The 22,745-nt window shown below is 25.0% G+C and overlaps 2 protein-coding genes across 3 annotated transcripts; both read left to right on the top strand.

Moving 5' to 3' along the window:
* Positions 1-44: 44 nt before the first annotated feature.
* Positions 45-5,042, top strand: LOC112595954 (rab proteins geranylgeranyltransferase component A 1). Of its 2 annotated transcripts, XM_025341370.1 has the most exons (10): positions 45-189; positions 311-471; positions 2,741-2,807; positions 2,891-3,088; positions 3,153-3,333; positions 3,427-3,887; positions 3,967-4,292; positions 4,364-4,509; positions 4,573-4,761; positions 4,830-5,042. In XM_025341370.1, exons 2-10 carry the CDS (start codon positions 423-425, stop codon positions 4,965-4,967), a joined length of 1,755 nt encoding a protein of 584 aa, XP_025197155.1. In that variant the 5' UTR covers positions 45-189; positions 311-422; the 3' UTR covers positions 4,968-5,042. The 2 variants fall into 2 exon arrangements, with proteins under 2 accessions (XP_025197155.1, XP_025197154.1); XM_025341369.1 differs by lacking the exon at positions 45-189 and having other exon boundaries at positions 199-471.
* Positions 5,043-14,178: 9,136 nt separating this feature from the next.
* On the top strand, positions 14,179-20,236 carry LOC112595914. The gene is made up of 6 exons (XM_025341306.1): positions 14,179-14,991; positions 15,053-15,517; positions 15,902-16,118; positions 16,582-17,031; positions 18,412-18,660; positions 19,169-20,236. The coding sequence occupies exons 1-6, from the start codon at positions 14,948-14,950 to the stop codon at positions 20,192-20,194; spliced, it is 2,451 nt and encodes an 816-aa protein (XP_025197091.1). The 5' UTR covers positions 14,179-14,947; the 3' UTR covers positions 20,195-20,236.
* Positions 20,237-22,745: the final 2,509 nt, after the last annotated feature.

The raw sequence follows: 22,745 nt of genomic DNA, 5'->3' as shown, positions 1-22,745 counted from the left end.
ATCTATAGACTATGGATTGATAAACACTGTGTAAGCAATGAAATTATAAAGATTTTGTTCGTGGTTAACGTGCATAGTTTCATTAGGCTGCAACCGTGGTACAAGTATACAATAGAATTAATAAAATTCCCATTTTTTTTTTTTTTGTTTTGGCTTCATAGTTCGTTCATATCGATAAAATACTAAGTAGTAAGTGTTAAGTGATAATATACGACTGATTACAATTTACAATTTATTCTCCTGAATCGATGATCGTCGTTGTTGAATTACTGATTTATTCATATTATTTTAGTTGCCTTCCATTTTTCAGTTTAGTTTCCGGAATTCAATTCTGTCAATAGTGTATCATCGACCAAAGTATTTATTCAAGAATCGACTAACGCTTTAAGATATTCCATTGAAATCAAACCATTTTCTTCAATATGGAGGACGACCTGCCATCCAAGTATGAAGTAATCGTCATTGGCACAGGTAATATATTCCATACGCGTATAATTATATTTAAAATATTAGGTCTAGTGTACGCACCTTAATAATTCGATGATATTATTTGTATTTTTATAAAACATTTTCTCTGTTTTCTTTCCTACGGGTAGGTGGGTCACAGAGGCAGTGGCGTAACTATAAAATTCTAGCCCATGTGCAATATTATTTAATAGCCCCTAAAAATCGTTATATGAATAAAATTAGACAATTACACGTATATACAAAATGTATAATTATATTATGTATTATAATATTTATAATTCATAAAATATATCATAATTAATTAAATTATATTTATACATGAAATAAATGACATAATAATATGTATTTTTATACTCTTTGTAATATAAAAGTTTATGGTTTTATCGTAATATATTATTTATTATAAAATAGTTTAAAATTATTAACAAAATATAAAATTTTAATATATTTTAAACAAAATATTAAAATTCTAGGGCTCCCTTTTGGACCGTCTAGGTCCCAGGCCCCGGTGCAATGCACACCTATGCAACCATGTAGTTATAAATTACATTTTGTATTTGATATAAGTTAACATTATCATAAACTAATAAAAATTGTAATTTTAATTTTCACTAAGTGATATTTTATATGATTATTTAAATTAAATAAATTAGTCATATGTCATGTAATTGTTGCTTTAAAAGAGATTTACCATATGGAATCTAGAATTTATTAAAATAATTAATAATTTATATATTTTATATTATATTGGATTTTAATTATATTTTACAATTGTAGTTAAAAACTATTTCCAGTTATTATTGTCTAATATTGAATTAATAGTTTATTATTTTTAACTGTTAAATGTTTAAATTAAAGTTGTAAAACTACAATGCATATGTCACAAAATTTATACTTTGTGTATTCGCTTATTTAAACTTTAAATATTAACTATTAAATTAATTTATATTTGATGATCTGTAGATGATTATCTGTAACCCAATATTATGAAGGCCTTATAAAAGTTTAGACAACTTTTCTAATTTATAACATAAAATGATTTAATATAAGTTAAGTATACTTGTATGTTTATATTATTACATTATATTTATATATATTATAAAAACAGTTTTGTATTTTCTACTATATTCTACTTTTAGTTATATTTTAATATTTTATAATAATATGAGTTAATAAATTAAAAATTTTACGAAATCAAAATATCAATATTAGTGGCTAATAAAAAATGTATTTTCATAGATATTATGAAAATTATTTTATCATTTAATCAACTGATCAAACAACAAAACTGTTTTTTATTTATTATTTTATTTTCAATACATATTATTATAGTATTTTCTTACTAAGAGTTCATTGAATGATTGCGTAATTAGAAATTATATGGTATATTAGTCACGGTATTGAGAAAGTGAATTTCCATTACTTATTATGTTATATTTTATAAGAAAATAAATAAACCATTAAATAAAAATATATGTTTTCTCTTTTATGAATCACAAAAATTTAATTTTAATTTTTAACTTAGTTTTAAGTATAAATAATTATGTTTAGGGCTGTTTTTGTCTATATATGACATAATTACTGGATGCTAAAATAAATAATAGTGTATTGTATAGTAAATTAGAACTGGGTACCTAAACCTAATTTAAATGTATTGGTAGAAAGTTTATTTTTAGTTGGTTACACATGATTTCTTGAAAATAATTCTTAGTCCACTGTTACTAGAGATGTTAATAAAAAATAAAAAAAAAAAGGAATGAATAGCACAAAATAATAAGATAAAAACCATTCATTCTTTATGATTGTTACCTTCATTATGAAATATATTGTACAAACAAAAGCAGCAAATTTAAATTTATGATTGTAAACCAAAATTATAGATTATTAATATAATTTGAATATGTTATTAATTATTATCAACTTATTTCTTATTTGTGTATTTTGTTTAAATGTCAATTGATATGTGCGATATTTATGTTTTAGTTGGAAATTATTATTTTTTGCTATTCTCTCTACAATAATAAATAATAACTTGAAAAATAAAAATACTCTGATAGCTGCTCTTTATCAAGATTCAAAATTTTACTAAAAGTTATCATTATCTTACTATTGTGTACTACATTATATGCTATACATTAAGTTAAATTATTTGAGCTCTAGTTATTATTTTTAGATTCATTATTAGATTAAAATGAAAATTATGGGAATAGTATTTGTTTTGTTAATTTATAAACTAAAAATATGAATAATATAATACATAATATGATTTTAGGTATGACCGAGTCAATAGTTGCTGCTGCTGCTAGTCGAATTGGAAAACGAGTTTTACATTTAGATAGGTATATTTTATTTCTTTTATTTCATTAAAAATTTTCAAAATATTCTATTTAAATATTATTAATATTTTTATTGGTTATTATAGAAATGACTATTATGGTGGTATGTGGGCATCATTTACGTTTGAAGCTCTTCAAAAATGGCTTGAGGAATGTAGAAATGGAAAAACAAATGATTTTGTGAAAACATCTTCTCCCTTAGTGCAAGACACCGAGAAATCTATAACTATAGGCAATCAATTTTCCACTGTATTCAATATTGAAGAAAAATGGTTTATACCCGAGTATGATAATTTTTATATTTTTATACTCTTGTTTAGTTTTTATTAAATTTATATTTTACTGTAGAAAACTTCCTTCAGTTGGTAATTTGCTTAGTGCAAAAATTACTCAAACTGAAGATAGTCCCAAAGAAAGTAAAGATGGACTGACTGAAACTGAAGCTACATTAAAACAAAATGATAAACTTTGGTGTCAAGCTAAAATTAAAACCATGGGGCGTAAATTTAACCTGGATTTAGCACCTAAAGTTTGTTTAATTAAATTTAAATTAATTAAAAATGGTTTTTGTTAATATTTGTCTTATGAAATAAAATTGTATTATTCAATTAATCTGTTGCAGTTACTTTTCTCTCGTGGCACACTGGTTGAACTTCTTATTTCATCAAATATCTCTCGTTATGCTGAATTTCGGTGTGTAAATCGTATTCTTACTTGGCAGTCTGATAAATTGGAAACTGTTCCATGTTCTCGAGCAGATGTGTTTGCTACTAAGAATGTCGGACTTATTGAAAAACGACAATTAATGCAACTATTAACTTTGTGTGTTGAATATAAACCAGAGAGTGGTGAATTTAAAGGGTTTGAAGATAAAACACTAAAACAATACTTAGAAAGCAAAAACTTAACTGAAAATCTAATGCATTATGTATTATATGCTATTGCTATGTCAAATGATACGACACCATGTATGGTTGGTGTTGAAAGAACCCAACGATTCCTAAGTAGTCTTGGTCGTTATGGTAATACACCGTTTTTGTGGCCCATGTATGGTACTGGAGAACTTCCACAATGCTTTTGTCGGTATGTTAAAACACTTATGTTAAAAAAAAAAATTACATTATTGTTCATAATGAAATAATTTATTATTTTTGTTCTTTAGACTATGCGCTGTATTTGGAGGTGTGTATCATCTGAAACGGGCAGCCGATAGTGTTATAGTAGCAAACAATGAATGTAAAGCTATTTTATCTGATGGATCACGGCTTGATTGTGATCATCTTGTAATGGGTGTTGCTGATGCTCCTCCAGAATTTTTAGGTTCTGTTCCTAAAGCAGGTCTTTCAAGAGGCATTTTTATAATTGATAGATCAATATCTACTACTGATAAAGAGTCTTTGACATTACTTCAATTCCCAATTAAAGGAAAAGAGCCAATAACAGTAATTGAAGCTGGACCATCCACTCACGTTTGTCCACCTGGACTATGTAAATACTAGGAACAATTTTATTTTTATTAATTATATATACTTTTTTTTATATTTATCTAAAAATTATAGATTTACTACATATGACGACTAAACAAATAGATAATGCAGTAAATGATTTAAAACCGGCTGTTGATGCATTATTACATTCTGAATATGCAGATGGTACTACCATAAGAATAAATACTGACACTCAATCAACTCAAACGTCAAAAGAGGTTTTTAAATTTTGATATATGTCATACATTTTTCATTTAAGTGTTAATTATGAGCTATTTTAGGGAGATTCTTCTGGATCGAGTGGGGAGTCAAATATACTAAATAAATCATTAAAACCTCAAATCTTGTATGCACTTTATTTTAATTGCCCTGAAACATCAGAATATGATTTATCGCAAAATGTTCCAAATAATCTACATTTGTGTTCAGGACCTGATCTAGCAGTTGATTATGAGTTTGCTGTTAAACAAGTAAATTATACATTTTTTATTATTTTTATAAATCGGTGTTGAATTTAGTTATTTCTTAATTATTTCAGGCCAAATCTATTTTTTCCAAAATGTATCCAGATTCTGAATTTTTGCCCCGTGCTCCTGATCCTGAAGAACTATCTCTCGAAGTTGATGAAGCTGCTGGTCCGCCTTTCCAAAGTTCTGAAGAACCTAAAGAAGAATGATTTAACTTATAAAATATCCTGCATTTGCTTTAATTTTTTTATGATAGGCTATTATTTTACCAATTTAATTTAAGATAATTGTTAGCTTTTTATACTTATATAACTGGTTTGTCATATAGCAATCTTATAAAATATATTAAAACAATATTTATGTTTAATTAAATACATCTTAAAATAGGAGTTCATATCAGAAAAGTAGTTAATATCATTATTATTTTTATTGAATAATTGAATGGAAATATTATTTATTAATTTAAATTTATGGTATCTTACTTATTATAATTTATCATGAGAGCCTTTACTTAATTATGAAATTTTGATTCTAAAAATTAAATTATTCAATTTTATTATAAATAAGATAATTACATCGACATACACAGCTGAAAAACAATTTATTTTAATGACAGGATTTAAATAGAAAACGTTTAATATCTATGGTTTTATATGTTTCATTTCATCTTTAATGTTTACACAACTTCAAAATCTAGCATAAAATATTATTTTATCCAAATGTGATTTCCTCTTGATTACATTCCAAAGCTTTTTTTAATAATATTTGGCAACTAGGCGTTTTTATACTATTTAATTTATCTTTAAATGACTAATAGATTTTTAGAAAATACATTTTCACTGAAAGTAGTTAAATATCACATAATTTCAATTGATTATTTATGATAAAAAGTTAATGATATCTTAACTTCATATAATTAACGATTCAATTGTGTGATTTCTGTAATTTGCATCATTTACTAGGATTAAATTATCTTATTATTGAGTAATGTTTAAACATTTAATGAAAGTTTTTACTTGCTGTTACTAATAGAACATCATTCTACAATATTAGTCATTTTTAATCTATTTATTATTCATTTAAAATGTATTTGATTATTTATAATTTTTACTAATGTAACTAATTTTAAATGACTATAGTTAACATTGCACTACAGATATTTGCTTATATAATTGAAATTCTTGACGCATATATAAATAGAAATAACCATGTTGTATGTCAATCTAAAATATTTGTTTAATATTAGTTTAATTGTGTTTAAATCAATTTGTTTCGGTTCCTTTTTATTTCTAAATTTTCTAGTCAGCAAATTTGATTTGATTTTCACCGTTTGGTAAATAATCTTGTAATTTTAAATTTGTTCCTTTTTTTACATTTTTATTGATGCTTTTTTTAAGTTTGATGTTTTTTTTTTGTTTACTCTACATTTTATTGTATGGCCTTAAATATTATCTTATTATATTGCTCTATTATTATTTATTTTTAATTTAATTAATTTATAGATAATAGATATAAAAATAAAATACATTTTTTGAATTTGTTGCTTTTTGCAATAAATTACTTGGTGATTTGGTTTTTAATTTTTATGTGTAGAATAAATATAGTTAACTACATTTAATAATAATTGTTTTTTAAATTTATATTTTTCACATTCCTTAGTATCTATTTACCTTGGTTTTATATGAAAAATGTACTCAAATATTTATTTTAGATTCCTTACTAATATTTTTTATTCTTACTTTTTGTAATAACTTCTAATATTGTTGATGTTTTTGATTTTATATGGTTAGTTATCATCAGTAATATCATAAATGAAAAGTCTATTTAGACTATGGGTATGGGTAGACCTTATTCTTAGCTTATACACTTTACAAAGAACAACCCAAATTTGTTATCACCAGTAAATATTTTAACTAATCTATACTTTAATCAACTTTACAATCAAAAAATATAATCACTGATATTTTTATAAATTAGGTTTGGGATTCATGTATAAACTGATGGGTAAATGATTTTTTTCATGAAGTATTTCTTATAATCTTCAATAATTAAAAAATGTTTTAAAAAATTCCTTACTAAATAAGATTACTTTTATTTTACATGTTCTGTCATACTATAAATTTTTACATATAATTTTTAATTTGCCATGTTCCACAATAATTTAAAATTAAATTAATATAGACTTATATTCTTTCGTGTTAATGTATTTTATACAAACATGAACCAGAGAAACCATAAAAACTAAAATTTTTAGTGTAGTCATCTACTTGCTTGAGTTATTTCTGAAATGTATAAGCCTGTTTTAAAGCTTTTGTTAGAAGCATAATATTTGACAAAATTAGGTATCCAAAGACCAAAACCATATACAGAGATGATTTATAGATTAACAAATAGGCTACTTTACAAATTTAAATTTTACATAGTTAGGGCACAATTTTTCTAATATTATATGCCGATTTTCTCCTTGTTCATGATTATAATGGCCACTATTATTGCCTTTCACCTATTCTCCCTCATTTCTTCTACAATTAATGTAGTTATAAGCAGGTACATTATTTAACATTAATAAATTATAAACTATCTTTAGATGTAAACTCCGCCAATAAAAATAGTTTTTCGTATCATTCAATTCTACTGTAAAACTAGCCTCCTGTTTTACGAGTATGTTATTGTAAAATGTATAAAAACTTCGATTTTTATAGCTTATTTTTAAAATTTTTGCACAATGTTGTTCATAAGTAATACTCAAAAGTTGATGAAAAAAATCTTTAAAACTTACTTAAAAATGTATAAATAAATAATAAAAAAAGGACGGAAAATGACTTTAAAAATTACCCAAAATTAATATACCTTTGATGAAATAAAATAAATTATAAATAAAAAATGACTTTAATTTTTTTAAGAAATATTTAATTTTTATTTTTAAACAACTATGTATTTGTATAATAACAATGTTAATTTCTTCAAAAAATATAAAGACGAATAAAAATTATATTTAATAGAATAAATATATGTCAAGTTACTTTTTAAATCACAATCATTCATGAGGTCTTGGTCTTTGCAATTAATGTGGGTAGCGTCTTTTCTGTTTAAGCCAAGTATTATTACTTTTAACGATTCGAAGTGTTTGCAATAATAATTTGCGGCATTAAGCTACGTTCTTCATCTAGTCAGTAAAGGGATGTGGAGGTAAAGGAATATCAAAAGCTTTTTACAAAAAAATTGAACACATGCAGAACTAACTAAACCGTACACGAGAGTACGAAACAGTTGAATACTTAATTATATTATATAAAATATAAACTGGTGGCTACAATTAATCAACAATAATGTCATTATTGGTGTTTTCTCAAAATAATAATTTTATTGTTAAAAATAAGATGGCTAAGTATACTCTACTTTAAACAAGTTTGCCGGGCCATTCGACAAAAATCAATTATGCGTGTGTATTCTGATCGACGCATGTTCTCAACAACATGCATACGTAGTGAGCTGTATTAATACATAGTTATCGTATCATCAAAAACAACCTTGTATTGCATTCAATAAATGCATTCGTACTAAACAATTATTGTTAATTTGAGAAATGAGTATTGAGTATTTTGTATACAAGACCGGCCAAGGCCATCCGCAGTAATTTTCTAGGGGAGGAGGGCAGCAAAAAAACTATATACTTACCATAAATTCTGTTTTTCTATATCACATTGTAAAAAAAATTCCTAACTCTAAGACTGCTATATAAAATGCCTACATTCATGTATAATATTCCACTTCCACGTGATTATATTAAACTAGGGGATAAATGCAAGTAAAACATCGGAAGTTTAAACAAATTATTATCTAAATTCTAAGGAACGGTGAGAGGGCACCCCCAGCCGCTTTACTAATGGTTTTATGGCTGGCCGCGATAAGTAAAATAAAAATTAGTTATTTAGATTTGTATGCTATTGAAACACGTTTTCAGCTAAAAAAAACATCGTCTAAGAAGTTCCAAAAAAAATGCAAAATGTAAAACTTCCGAGTCCTATTCATGTGTAAGTAATTTATATTAGAATTAAGATATTTAAAAAAAGTTTAAATTTCGACAAAATTATATATTTTAAACCTTAATAATGAATAACAACGTTAATTATTTTGTTATAATTTAAAAGCATTATTCATGGGAAGTTAAAACGTTTATAATATTTATTATAAATTTTATTATAGGTAAACCATAAATAGTGTTATTTTCAACATATTGTGTACATTAATTTTAGAATAATATTATCTATTTATACTATTATAAACATATCTAAATTATTTTTTGGTAAACTGGTATTAACTCAAAAGTTAATATCAATAATATAATATGGTTTAAATACATATTATAATTTATTAATTATTATAATCATATGATAAATGCAATTTTTTCATCAGAAATTAAATCAACCAACAATTATACCTAATAGTAAAATTAATTATTTCGACAGAAATACATATCATGAAATGTACTAATGAATACGTTGTGGTATAGACTGAAAAACTATCTCCGTTAAGATTAATTTTTCGAGTACAATGATATCATATAATTGAATTGAATTTGAACACATCCATTTTACCATAATGATCCGTTTGACGTCAATATAATGTACAACACAACAATACTCACTTATCTAGCTACGTTATTTTTTTTGTTTATTAAATGTGATATTGACATAGGTAATTTATAGTTTATAACGTAGGTACTTATCTACTACTTGAACTACTTATATCTATCGACTATGATAAAATGTTGTTTTTCTCATTTAGATAATACTTTTTATGTAATGAAATGCTTATTTCCAAAAATGTATTATTTTATCAAACACCACTTACATATTCAGCCTTTGAAAACGTGGATGATTTTCAAATTTTTTATAATGGTAGTATTGGAATATATGCTATGTATCATCGTATGTAACTAAGCGCATAGAAGTGTATGATAGTCTATACAATACGATTAATAGATTAATAGATTTTAGACATTTTATATCCATAAAAAAAATATTTTTACCTAAAATACCATTATACCCCGACGATTTTCCAGTTGGGTTTAGAAGAGTTCAGTTACCAATAAAAGACTGTTTTGTGATGACTATAAACAAAACCAAAGGTCAAACTTTAACTTTATTACTTATTGTTCTGTATATTTGGTAAATAACTATTTCCTACATGGACAATTGTAGGTGGCATTTTCTAGAGTTGGAATACCTGATCATTTATACGTTTATACAATTATACACCTTAAAATAAAACCCTGAATGTGGTATACCAAGAGGTTTTGACTTACGTCATATTAGAAATGAGCAAACAAATACAGAATCATTTGTAAATATTCATAAATAAAGTTAAATTATACAAGTTATAATTATAATTATAGAATCAATAAAATAATAATTAGAATCATTATATTTTTGTTTCATTTATAATTCAGCTACTACAACTACTACTACTAGGTACTATTTAGCACTTGATAAAATTGAGTAAAATGTTGAATAAGCATAAACTGCACACGGGCGAAGCCGGGTAATTCAGCAAGTATTATATCTATATAGTGTACCGTAGGTATACTTTAATAGGTACTTATATTTTGATCACCCATATACAAGTTGACTGTATAAGAGTAGAATTACCACACGTGTAATAACTAATGTAATATATTATGTGTAGATACCGTTAAAATGTCAGTACCTACGTATATATTGATAGATTTTATACATGATATCAGATTTATTAATAATATCAACCATACCTAATATAGTTGACCAAATACAAGTGTGAAAAAAATATCTAGATCAAAATCAAATAAAAAATATCGGGGAAAAAATTAATAAAATGGAGGTGGTAGGTAATCACTCTTCTGTAAAATAGGTGTGGAGTGTACATCGTCATCGAGGAATAAATCATTATAATGTAGGTACCTATGTATTTAATTTGAATTCTAAATTAAATATTGAACTATTTTTGTGACTGAATCCTATAAAAAATTGACTTAAACTTTAAACGTTTTATAAAAATAAATAAATAAATCGAAAATTTAAAATTTCTTTAAATAGCACAAAATTATAAAAAAAACATTTTGAAAAGTAAATTATATGTCTAAAGAAAACTATTTTAATTATTTGGTAAAAAACATCTACAGTTATCATAATTTAAATAATAAATTAACAACTAAAATAATTTTGATTATGTCCTTTTTAAAAATTATAGAAAATTGTTTTTCTTTTGAAGCCTTATAAAAAATCAAGTACCTATATCTGATTGGCTACCAGAAACTAATCTCAAAACTAAAATTCAACATTTTTACTTATTCAGAACTTGGTGACACAAAATCAATCAAAAATTGTAAAATAAATTTACAATTATAATTTTACTCAGAATCTAAAATAAATCGCCTCTCTTAAATATTAATCAAAATATAATAGAACTATTATCAGTTATCGAATTTAATTAATTAATTACGTATACAATTTTTAGTTGTTTTTAAGACATTATCTAAAATATTAAGTAGTCATTAACCAATGTTCGTTGCGTTATACAACCACATATCAGATATCTAATTATTTTATTCCACCATAAAGTAATTTAAAAATAATATTTCAATTATATGATGACAAGTACACAATATCACATACAATTTTATAAGTCAACGTAATTTTATAATAATGTAACAATGGTAATAAATAATATCTACTATAATCGTCACTATGAATTATCATAAACATATATAATATATTAATATGTATGTATAATAAATAATAATAGTGTTTTTTGTCTTATACTTATACTTATTTATTTAATAAGTTAGATAGACACTAACTCAATTACTAATAGTATAATTATACAAATAACGTGAACAAAACGTGTATGCTTTTAGCTTAAATATTAGAGTGAAATGACCTATTAGCAAACTTAAAAATAATGTACCTAGTAAAGTATAATAGACACGCTCAAACAACGTATATGTGTTTATCTTTCATATACGTTGCGTGGGCAGTGTACTTTCTTATATGTGTATGTGTATATACACGATTATACATTTAAGGATATTATTAAATATATATAGGTATATTAAGTATATAAAATTGACTTACCCTAGTTTGGTTGTAAGGTATTCGATGAACGCAGGAATGATGTACAGGTTTTTTTGTTAATTAAAAGATATATACTATTAATGTTAAAGCAACACCGTTATTATTTAATACACACACAATTTATTAGATGATATACAATTTTCACTTAACGTATGACCACAACCAAAGGAATACACGGGGAGAATGACATTGAGTCCGAGTCGTCGATGGTCGATGGGTCCGTCTCATTTTAGCCGGTATCAATTCTTTTATACAAAGATAAAAACATAACATTATAACAATATCTGACCACAGATATCCATGATCATAATGTAAACATCTGTGTGACCGTACGTATATTTATAATAGTATGGTATAACTGTATAAGTATAAAATATTATGATGATGCCACTTTTTTTGTATAACTTGGTTATGAATGGCTATTATTACAATAAGAATATAATTTCTGTTCTGTCGTCAGGTTTTTACAATATTTTAATTTTTAAGTGGATTAAAAGCGTTTTTAAATATTAATATTTTACATAGATAGGTACTCATAAGTTGAGTCGTGAGTCTTAACACTCTTAACTCGCTTAAAAATCAAAATAGCCAACAAAACCGACGAGAGAACAGAGATCATGTTTTAATTTTAAGTTTAGCAGTAGTTTTCTACAAACCTTTATTTCTAGATTAAAAAACCACGATAATCCATTTATAAAAGGGTTATATATTCTTGTACTTCCGGGAAATCCTTACCATAGACTTAAATGAAAGTGGTGTAGAGATCTTTCCTAATTAATTAGTTTGATTAGGTAACTCAAAGCTAAAAATATCATTAATGAATAATGGGTGGCTCGCTGGCACCCTAATCATGCAATCAAATTATTTAGTTAGCACTGATTGAGCTAAATTGTATAGATTATAGGTAAATAACTTAAAAAAAAAAAACCTTTAAATTTGATAATAAATCATTTCACTCAAATATTTAAATAAAACGAATAAAATTAATTCTACTGAACGAAAATTATTCATGTTGTATAGTTTTTAAGAGGGGTGTACAGGCGTCCTCTTAAGCTTGTAAGTATTATTAACAGTAGAAAAAAATTAAAAACATCGAAATAATAATATAATATACTAATATTATAATAATATGATAATAATTAAAAAAAAAGAGAGAGTTAAATCACTAAATTAATATCAAATAATTCATATAACACGCACAAAATAGATGTTTACTGCAATACGGTGTAAAAATGACAAAGCGGATAGCAAAAAAAAAAAAATGTACTACAGTACCTGCTATAATATAATTTCACTCTTTTATACTTTAACACTTTCGGAATTACCAGTTTCCGCCAATAACAAAAATGGTACAATTCCTGTTTTCGCCAAAAAAAGTTTGGAAACAAATGGTTTTCATTTTTAATCAGTGTATGTTGTGGACTGTGGTATGTATAAAATACAGTAATATAACATGTAGGTAATAGCAATGACATTTGTAAATAATTGCGAAGATCATAGATACGACAATATATACAGCGATAATCTTCGATAATTTTTGATAATCATCATTCGTTGATGACGGAAGGAAACATAAACTGTATCATACTTTATTTATATTCGCATATAATAATTATCTGACAAATGTTAAATTTTTATACTTCGATTTAGTATCTCTTCTGTTAGGCTTCACATACAGCGACATTAAAAAGAACAACTAACAATTGTAAATCTTTTCAATTTCATTTCAATGAACAATTTCATAAAGCACACCCATCATTTTTTACATTTTTACAAATACTTAGAGACACAATACAGATGGAAATATTGCTATAATAGTCCCTTGTGTCTAGTTATTGGTGGTATTAGAGTGTAGGACATGGCCCGTTTTCGCTAAAAACCGATTCTCTGATTTAGGTATACTTTAATACTAGCAACAACTAAAAACACAACTACACAAGGGACTATTAGTCAAAGCCGGTCTTAAACAGGGGCCAGCGGATCCTCTGTCTCTGGCTTCTCACTTCTGTATGACATTTTGAGCCTCACGTTAATGAAATTATACATTATTTTATACTATACAAAAAAGTCTTTACTATAAGTCTTGACTAAAGTAATTTACCCCTGGCCTCGCTCCACCCTAAGACTGACTCTGATTATAATAATACATTGAACTTTGAACTACTGTTGCCTATTGGCTAGTCGGTCGAGGTACCTTTTTATGCCCGTAAATACTATTTTATGTACACACATGGCATCGCGACGGCACAATGTTGAGAACCAATTATTATTATGGTAGCACAGAATATAATAATGATAGATAATAGATATGAATAACAGGCCAGCGTTTATTTGTCGTGTTTTAGATTATATTACAAAGGGCAACAGGTAAAAGTATAAAACCATTAACCAGTATGGCTATGGCAGTATAATATCCTAAATCATGTAACTAACTAGTAACTATAATAATTAGCTAAGTACTTAATAATAAGGAGAACAAGAGAAAATAATATTATACGTATTACGTACCTGATAGTGTAACATACTAACTCGTATGCTGTATGTCTGAAAAAAAATAGTTGTTACCTAATATCTACGAACTACGGCGTAAAACATATTGACTATTGAGTTAACATAACATAATATATAATATTAGCCATGATAAAATCGCAGCTAGTAGTTAACAGTTCTGTAGTATGAGTAGTATGACTAGTATAGCACAGAGTACAGTACGTGGCAGACGGCTGTCCTGTGCTCCGTACAGGATCGCCTGACTAAATTTATTTCTCGAGAGGCGCGATTAGTACGTAGTAGTAATTGCGCAGTAGTTATGTGAATTTTTTTTTTGTTACCAAATTAATTTAATCTTAATGATCACCTGGATACCGTGTTACGATCGTCAAGTGTTTGATGTGCATTTGTTTTCCCGTCGAATTCTAATGAATTCGACGATTTTCTGTGTGTACGATACAATATCAAGTCATCCGCCATAAATTAATTTCATTGTTCATTAGCAGAAGGTCTATTAATTATTGGTAGACAGTAGACAGAGAAAAGTATAAAAACTGTAGACACGTTTATATTTAATCTTATACTGTATGATTTTTGGTTTAGTAGATTTTCACGATATTTATTCAATCTTGTAAGTTTTAATTTATTTTTACTATTATTTAATCACTTCATTAATTATATGCCATCAACAGATTTGATTTTCTAATTAGAAAAAAAATGTTCTCTTCAATGTTCAAATCATTTGTAAAAGCATCTAATAAACAAAATAAGAATAACAGTGAATCAAAACAAAATTCAATTGAACATATAAGGCAAAATATTGATGTTCTCAAGTTATTGAATGAAGTTAAAGATGATAATTCTACTGAAAATATGGTTGTTTCTAAAGTAGTACCTTTGGAAATTAGTACTAAAGATTTATATATTGGTTCTGATTTGATAAATAGTAAAAATGACCCCAAAAGTATTGAAAAAATAAAACAAGCCCCTATAGAACAAATCAAGGAAACACAATTATTAAATCAAATCAAATCGTTGCATTGTTTGTTTACATGGAATTTACAACTGCAAAAGAAGCGAGATATTATTGCACATATTAAAAAAAAATATGATAATTACGATTTAGACATTACTGTAACTGAATTTACATTTGTAAGGTAAATATGTTTTATTTATTAATTTTTCTAATCTATGTTATTACGATGACAATGAATATATTTTATTGTTTATTTAACATATTTTATTTATATTTAAATTTAAATTATTTAATCCATTACAAGATAAAAATTTATAGTTATAATTTGAAATAAATTTAATTCTTATTAATTTAATATGCAATTTATAACCCAAAATTGTATTGTGCAATACATTTTTACTACTTAAATTATAAAATAATTATTTATTATTCCAGCAAAAATTATTAGTATTATTGCATCAATATAGCCTACTTTTTAATGTTATTGGTATTGTGTATTTTTTGATAAAAATCCGCTTAAAAAATGTAAAACTTGATATCTAAATAGTAATATTTTTATTCTTAGATTCATTGGTAATTTAATCATTAGTTATGAATTATATCAAAATGGTAAACCAAGTGAAAGTGATACAATAATTTTGGAAATCGGTAATTGGCTTAAAAAGTTGGATGAAGGTACTGATGAATTTTACTTGTCTATTAATACTGCTTTGAAGCACATTCAAATGGCAAACTTTGTTCATATGTTATTTGCTGCAAATGAAACTGGAGGATTTAAATGGGTAAATTCAAAATTGTTGTTTAAGTAAGTAGTGGAAATGGTGACAAAATTAAAAGTTCTGAAAAAGACTACTTTTTTATATTGATTACAGTGATACAAAATAATTTAGGTAAAGTCAGTATTAGGTATTAATATTGCTACTTTTAAAACTAATTTAACTAATTTAACTATTTTATTACTATATATTTTTTTACAAAAAATTATTGACTATATTCCACGTTTCCACTCACTAGTTATTTATATTTCTCATTGCAAAAATGTCCAAATAGCATTACATTATTAAACTTAAAGTTTAATTGGTAAAAATAACAGAATAACTATAAAAATTATAGCCTGATATTGATTAAAAATTGGAAAAAAATATTTCATTTAAACACTACCACAAGATGAAATAATAGTATTATATTAGCTTTCTTATAGTGATTATTATAATTGTTATAATTTATTTTTACATTAATTTTCAGTTATTTAAAGAAATTGTTCCATTTGACAATATGAATAATAGATCCAAAGCCGCTTTGTATGCTATAAGAGCAGCTATATTAATTGAATATGGCAAAAGTCTTGAATGTTTTAAAAATGCATCTAAATATGCTATTGAAGCATGTACATTGGATCCTAAAACTTCTCACTGGTTTCATATTTATTCATTAGTGTTGACTGCTCAAAGACAATTTGTGTATACACATGAGTTATATTCAACTGAGAAACTGTTGTTACAGAAAAATGCGTTATGTCCTACAGAAAGTGAAATTAACTTGGCAATTCAGCGAGCTATTAGTTCTTCTGATGGAAAAAATACTTATTCTGTTAATTTACTTGTATTAACTTCTTTAAATGAATTGTTGGAAAATGAATTTCAAGTGGCACAAAAAGGATTACCTGTTTTTAAAGCGGATGATTCAGAATATATTGTAAGATTTAATTTAATTTAAAAATTAATGAGTTATCTGTATAAAGATCAAATGTTAGAAATTGTATGTATTAAAAATGTGAATGTTTTAAAATAGCGATTGATTCAATTTATATGACTTATGACTAGAATATTATTATCATCTAAAGAAGACCTTTTTACCTGCATGTACTGTCTTGGCCCTACAAATGCATAACATAACAAATCTATGTACCTGCTTCTTGCTTAAACTACAAATTGTATTTTATAGTTTTTAACTTTTATTTTTAAACTATACTATTACAATATTTTAAATACTAAAGGTTATTTAAATAATTTCTTAGTAAGTTTTCAACATACACACAACCTCAAATTTGGATGTAGTATTTGATAAAAAAAACTATGATTAATGGAAAATCATCTATAATTTTAATTTTATACATTTCAATGAATGTATATTTATTGAAATTGTGAATTTTAAAGTAAGATATATTTTTCTTCGCCTTAATCTTCTAGCCTTAATTTATTTCCAAATGACTTAGTGACAATTATATTTACTTTTGTACACTGCAAATGGCATACTCTACAATGATGATTAATAATGCAGTTTTTATTGAATATTGGTAATAATTATTAAAATATAACCCTTTAAACTTTAATAATTTGTCGTTTTATTGACTTATTATTCAATTCTAGTTTTGTGCAATGTAGGTCTAGCATGTGATGACATGCCATAATTATACTTTATATGTTCCAAAATATTTCTTATGTTTTAGAGCCAAATATTAATTAATAAATCTTAGAGATTACTGAGTGCGTTAAATCAACCCTAGTATTATTGTAAATAAATGTCGATTCAGTTCATATTTTAATTTTTTGAAAAAATTAAAATTTAAAATACATTAATTGTCACTTTAAAAATTGTTTTTACTTTAAATTTAAAAAATGGGATTTTTATTATAACTTAGTTCACTGACTAATTGTTAATTATATTATTTTCATCATTAAGAGAATGCTATAATCACATTTGTAGTTACCGACTTATTATGGGAACTTAATGTTAAGAATTTTTTGTATTCATTATAGTTTTATTGTTAAGTTTTTGTATTTAAAACTTGCATACGATCGCAGATAAAGTTTAATAATAGGTTGATTCACTTTAATGTTAAAGCTAATGAAGCTAAATGTGAACTGAAGAGCATAGATTTGTTATTTACGCACTTGTAAGACAGAAATAACTAATGTGGGTGTGGCATCTTCTTATGTTTGATATTATTATACAAATTTTATTTTATTTATTTGTGTGGTTATTAAATAGCTATTTAATGTATATAAATATAGAACTAAAATTTTTCATTGTATTAGTTTAATTATTTGTTTTGTTTTATTTTCAAATAATCAGAGTGAAATCAATACAGAATCAAATTTGAAATATGATATAAAAATGATAGCAAAAAAGCATAAAAATGGTGAAGATGCAATTCCTTTTCTTATTGGTTTATTTCCAAAATATGATAAAAATATCAAATGGAAAATTTTAGCCCAAATTTGTTCATATACAATATTATTCAAAAATAATTTCAGAGCTGGTGTTGAACAATTCTTATTATTAATTGGAGAGCCAACTATTTCCACTAGTGATTTTATTATAGTAAGTTTTTTGTTTTGATTATTATTTATTGTTATAAGTTAAGTTAGATTGAATATATTTAAACATAATAGTATATATTTTAAAGACGTAAAAAAAATTATAAATCTAAGTATAAACAAATTAATATTAAATAGCTTCGCATCAAAACAAATCGCAGATTATATACCCAAAAAGGAACTAGTTCATGGATCTATTTTCTTCAAAAATATTCACTTTAATCTCTGGATTATTTTAGTATTCCACGCATCACATTTATTTATTGTACTTAATATATCATAATATTGTAACTTTTAGATACTCAAATAAAAAATATAGATGACAAATGTGAAGTCCCATTATTAATATAATTAATTGATTCTATGAAAATAATCATCAGTAAACAATATCTATAATAAATATTATTATATATACATATTAAACTGTATAACAATTTATTAATCTTGATAATTAAGCAGATATTTTGGTGTTAATGTTACTATTTTTACATTGTTTTCATTATTTGTTTTAGCGTCATACCTCATCATTTATTGGTTCAAAAATATTTAATTTAGCAGAACTAATTTGGAATGAAATCAAATTGGCTTCAGAAAATACAAATATCACTTTTCTCATGGATAATTTATTTTACTATACAGTATTCTTAAAGATTAATGAAACGTATAACTTAAGAATGAGAACTGTAGACCCATTTATGAGATTCAAGATTATTAGTGATTCATCTGCTGTGCCTGATTGTGTAAAAACAATGTACAATAATGATTTTGAAATTGAGCAATACTTCAAATCCAGAAATATATTTACTAGCTATCCGCAACAGATTAATTCAACCCAGGGTACTAACATATATTTCAATCAACATTTTAACTCTTTTCAACAATATCAATGTACAAAATCAATACCATCACCAATGGATTTTAAATTTAACTTAATATTTCAATCTACATTTTATACAAATAATACAAAAACCAATATTGCTTCAAATTTAACAAACATAGATACCAGTTTAACCAAACTTCCAAGAGGGAAAACTTCTCAAGCAACTTATAAAGCTTGTCTTAATAATTTATTACAAAATTATCCAAATAGTTTTAGAATATATACAGATGCATCTAAAATTCATAATAATGTCGGTATTGCTGTTGTATCTACCAAGGATACATACAGCTATAAATTATCGTCAGACTATACATCATGTGAAGCTGAAGCAGTAGCTATATTGAGGGCACTTGATTATGCATTGACAGAAAATTTCAATAATTACATAATTCTTAGTGATTCATTAAGTACCATATCATGTATTCAAAACATAAATATAGCATCTGATGTATTAAATAGTATATTATGCTTAATACATGCACATCAATTAAAAGGAAATTTAATGAATTTAATTTGGATTCCAAGTCATAATGCAATTGAAGGTAATGATATAGCTGATAGACTTGCAAGACAAATTGCCACATCGTCTACTGCAATCACTTATTCGCATAACTCTTTTATGGTAACAAATATAAAATCAAAATTTTTAAAATCATGAAAAAGTGTATCAATTAAGTAATAAATTAGAGCAATGAAATATAAAGTTACTTATGATGTAAAATGTAGGTAATAACTAATATGGTTATTAATATTTGAAAAGTATCCACCAAAATACTTATATGTATAATATACATATAACTATGACCATTAATTAAAAAATACAAAAGACTCGTCAAAAGTAATTATTGAAGTTAAATAAATGATTAGTATTGGCATATTAATAATGAAGGAAAAAAATGGTTACAAATTATGTCTTCTTTGACAATTATCTAAAGAATGATAATTGTTTATTTTTTACTAATGTTAAATAATTAAATTATACTGACTATAGAGATATCTAGCCAAATATATCACTGCACTCCCATCCTTTATTTTAGATGAAGACATAAACAAAGAAATATGTTTACATTTTTAATTTTTTTTACATGATATAGACGATATGGTATCAACTAAAACATTCAGAACCAAAAGTAGTGTATTAGTATTTATTTCATGACCTGTTGATTATTAATGTTATTTGATTTTTGAAAATTTAGTTATTATTTTGTTTTTGCTGTAATAAATAGTATAATTATAAAGAAAACAAATTTAATTGTACCTATTATACAACAGTTTTGAATTCCATTAAACCAGTATTATTTTTTTTCTTTTATATATATTATAATAAATTGAGCTTTATAAAAAAGTTGAATTATAGCTAGTACTAAGTTATGTTTAATCATAAGACACATGAAAGTGTTCACTAGTTCACTAGCACTAAGACGTGTTGCGATCATAAAACATGGGTTATGTTGAGTCAAATTAATAAAACTTTAAGGACAGTTTTTTTTTTTGAAAATTTACATTGATCCTGGAACAGTTGAAACTACCTATATTGTTATATATTTATCAATATTAATAATCCTAATAATTAATCCATAATTTAAAAAATAAAATTAGGTAACAACGATGAATGTCTAATTTTTATAGTACACATATCAAGTCATGAAGTAAACTTGTGTCATGGAATAGTGTTTAAATGGTTCTTATTAAAATGTTTTAAATTAGTGATACATTCAAATAAATTAATTTAACTAATTACTTAAAGTCTTAAAGTTACACTTAATAAATAATATGGTTGTTACCTTGTTAGACTTATAATTATAAACAAAAAATTACAATCATATACTACCTAACAGCTATAAACTTGAAAAAAATGTCATTTAAACCAACTTACTTTAACAATTAATATGATAAAATCATTTTAAGTTGTGATAAAAAAATATGCAGTTTTAAATATCCAAGCTTTAATTATAGGTTTATAAATTATAACGCATACAACTTCATCTATATAAAGGATGTACATTATGATTGCTATACGTTAAAGTGAACAGAATACCTACTAGAATAAACAGAACAGGGGATCATAGAGGGGAAGTCACCGAGTAACAGAACATGTAAGTCAGCATATAAAGTGCATCAAATATTATTAAAACCGATAGTCTCAAATACAAGTAAATAGATACTAACTCAACCTAAGCACTTGGCATAAGAAGTGTGATGATTTTAACGTTAATTAACTATTAGTTAATCTTGTTGGATTTAGTATTATTATTTATTATATTTTATAAATATTCAATACAAGACATGGATACCTACTAGGTATATTACTACATTATTATTTATTACATTATCTACTTTTTCCAAGGTATAATTCTCAAAATTCCAGATATGCTTGCAGGGCATAGACTTAAAATCATAATAGTATAACTTTTAAGATTTACGGACATGCCCAAAGCAGTGTTTATACTTTATTATTGGAATTTATTTTTTATACACATTAATACATTATGCCATGTACATTCATGTTATTATTTAAGTAATTATATTATTTTAGAGTAACTCGGCGTCAATTAAAAATAATTTACATCACTCGTATACAAATTGAATACATTACAAAGTAGATATATTATACATAAATGTTATGGTAAATGTATGAATATCGTTATATAAATATAATAATATAAAGATACGTAATATTCTAATTTTAGATATACATTATAGATTACCTTATGGCTTATACCTACATATTAACATATTATATACATATACTATACATATAACAAAAACAAAATTTTCTCTCGGTTTTTAAATGTATATAATCACTACAAACGAGAAATTAGAAATAAATATAAAATATTATTTTCATATTTTTGGTAAAGAGTACTTAATGGACTATTAACTAAAGACTGAATGTCTGAATGGGAATATTGGGAATGAATAATGATGATAATATTGATAATCTTCTTCGGAAACTCGTCAGTCGCAACGCAGAATGCAAACAGTGCTAACGACTATTAAGTACCGAAAAAAGCCAGCTAAACTAACTCGTTGGGCCTAACTATAATTCGGTAGATAAAATTGAAAATGGAAGTAATAGTTTATTTTGAGCAAGTAAAAATTTTAATAGCAGTCGGTTGGTACTTACCCTATCTGACACAGCAATTAGATAGGTACGATTCTCGTTAATTCATGTATGGTGTAAAATGTTATAAGCAATTAACAAATAC

The sequence above is a fragment of the Melanaphis sacchari genome, unplaced genomic scaffold (genome assembly GCF_002803265.2).
Source record: "Melanaphis sacchari strain LSU unplaced genomic scaffold, SCAv2.0 Contig2_pilon_pilon, whole genome shotgun sequence".
Classification (NCBI taxonomy): Eukaryota; Metazoa; Arthropoda; class Insecta; order Hemiptera; family Aphididae; genus Melanaphis; species Melanaphis sacchari.
Note: the sequence above shows the minus strand (reverse complement) of the source record. Positions and strands in the feature narration are given on the sequence as shown.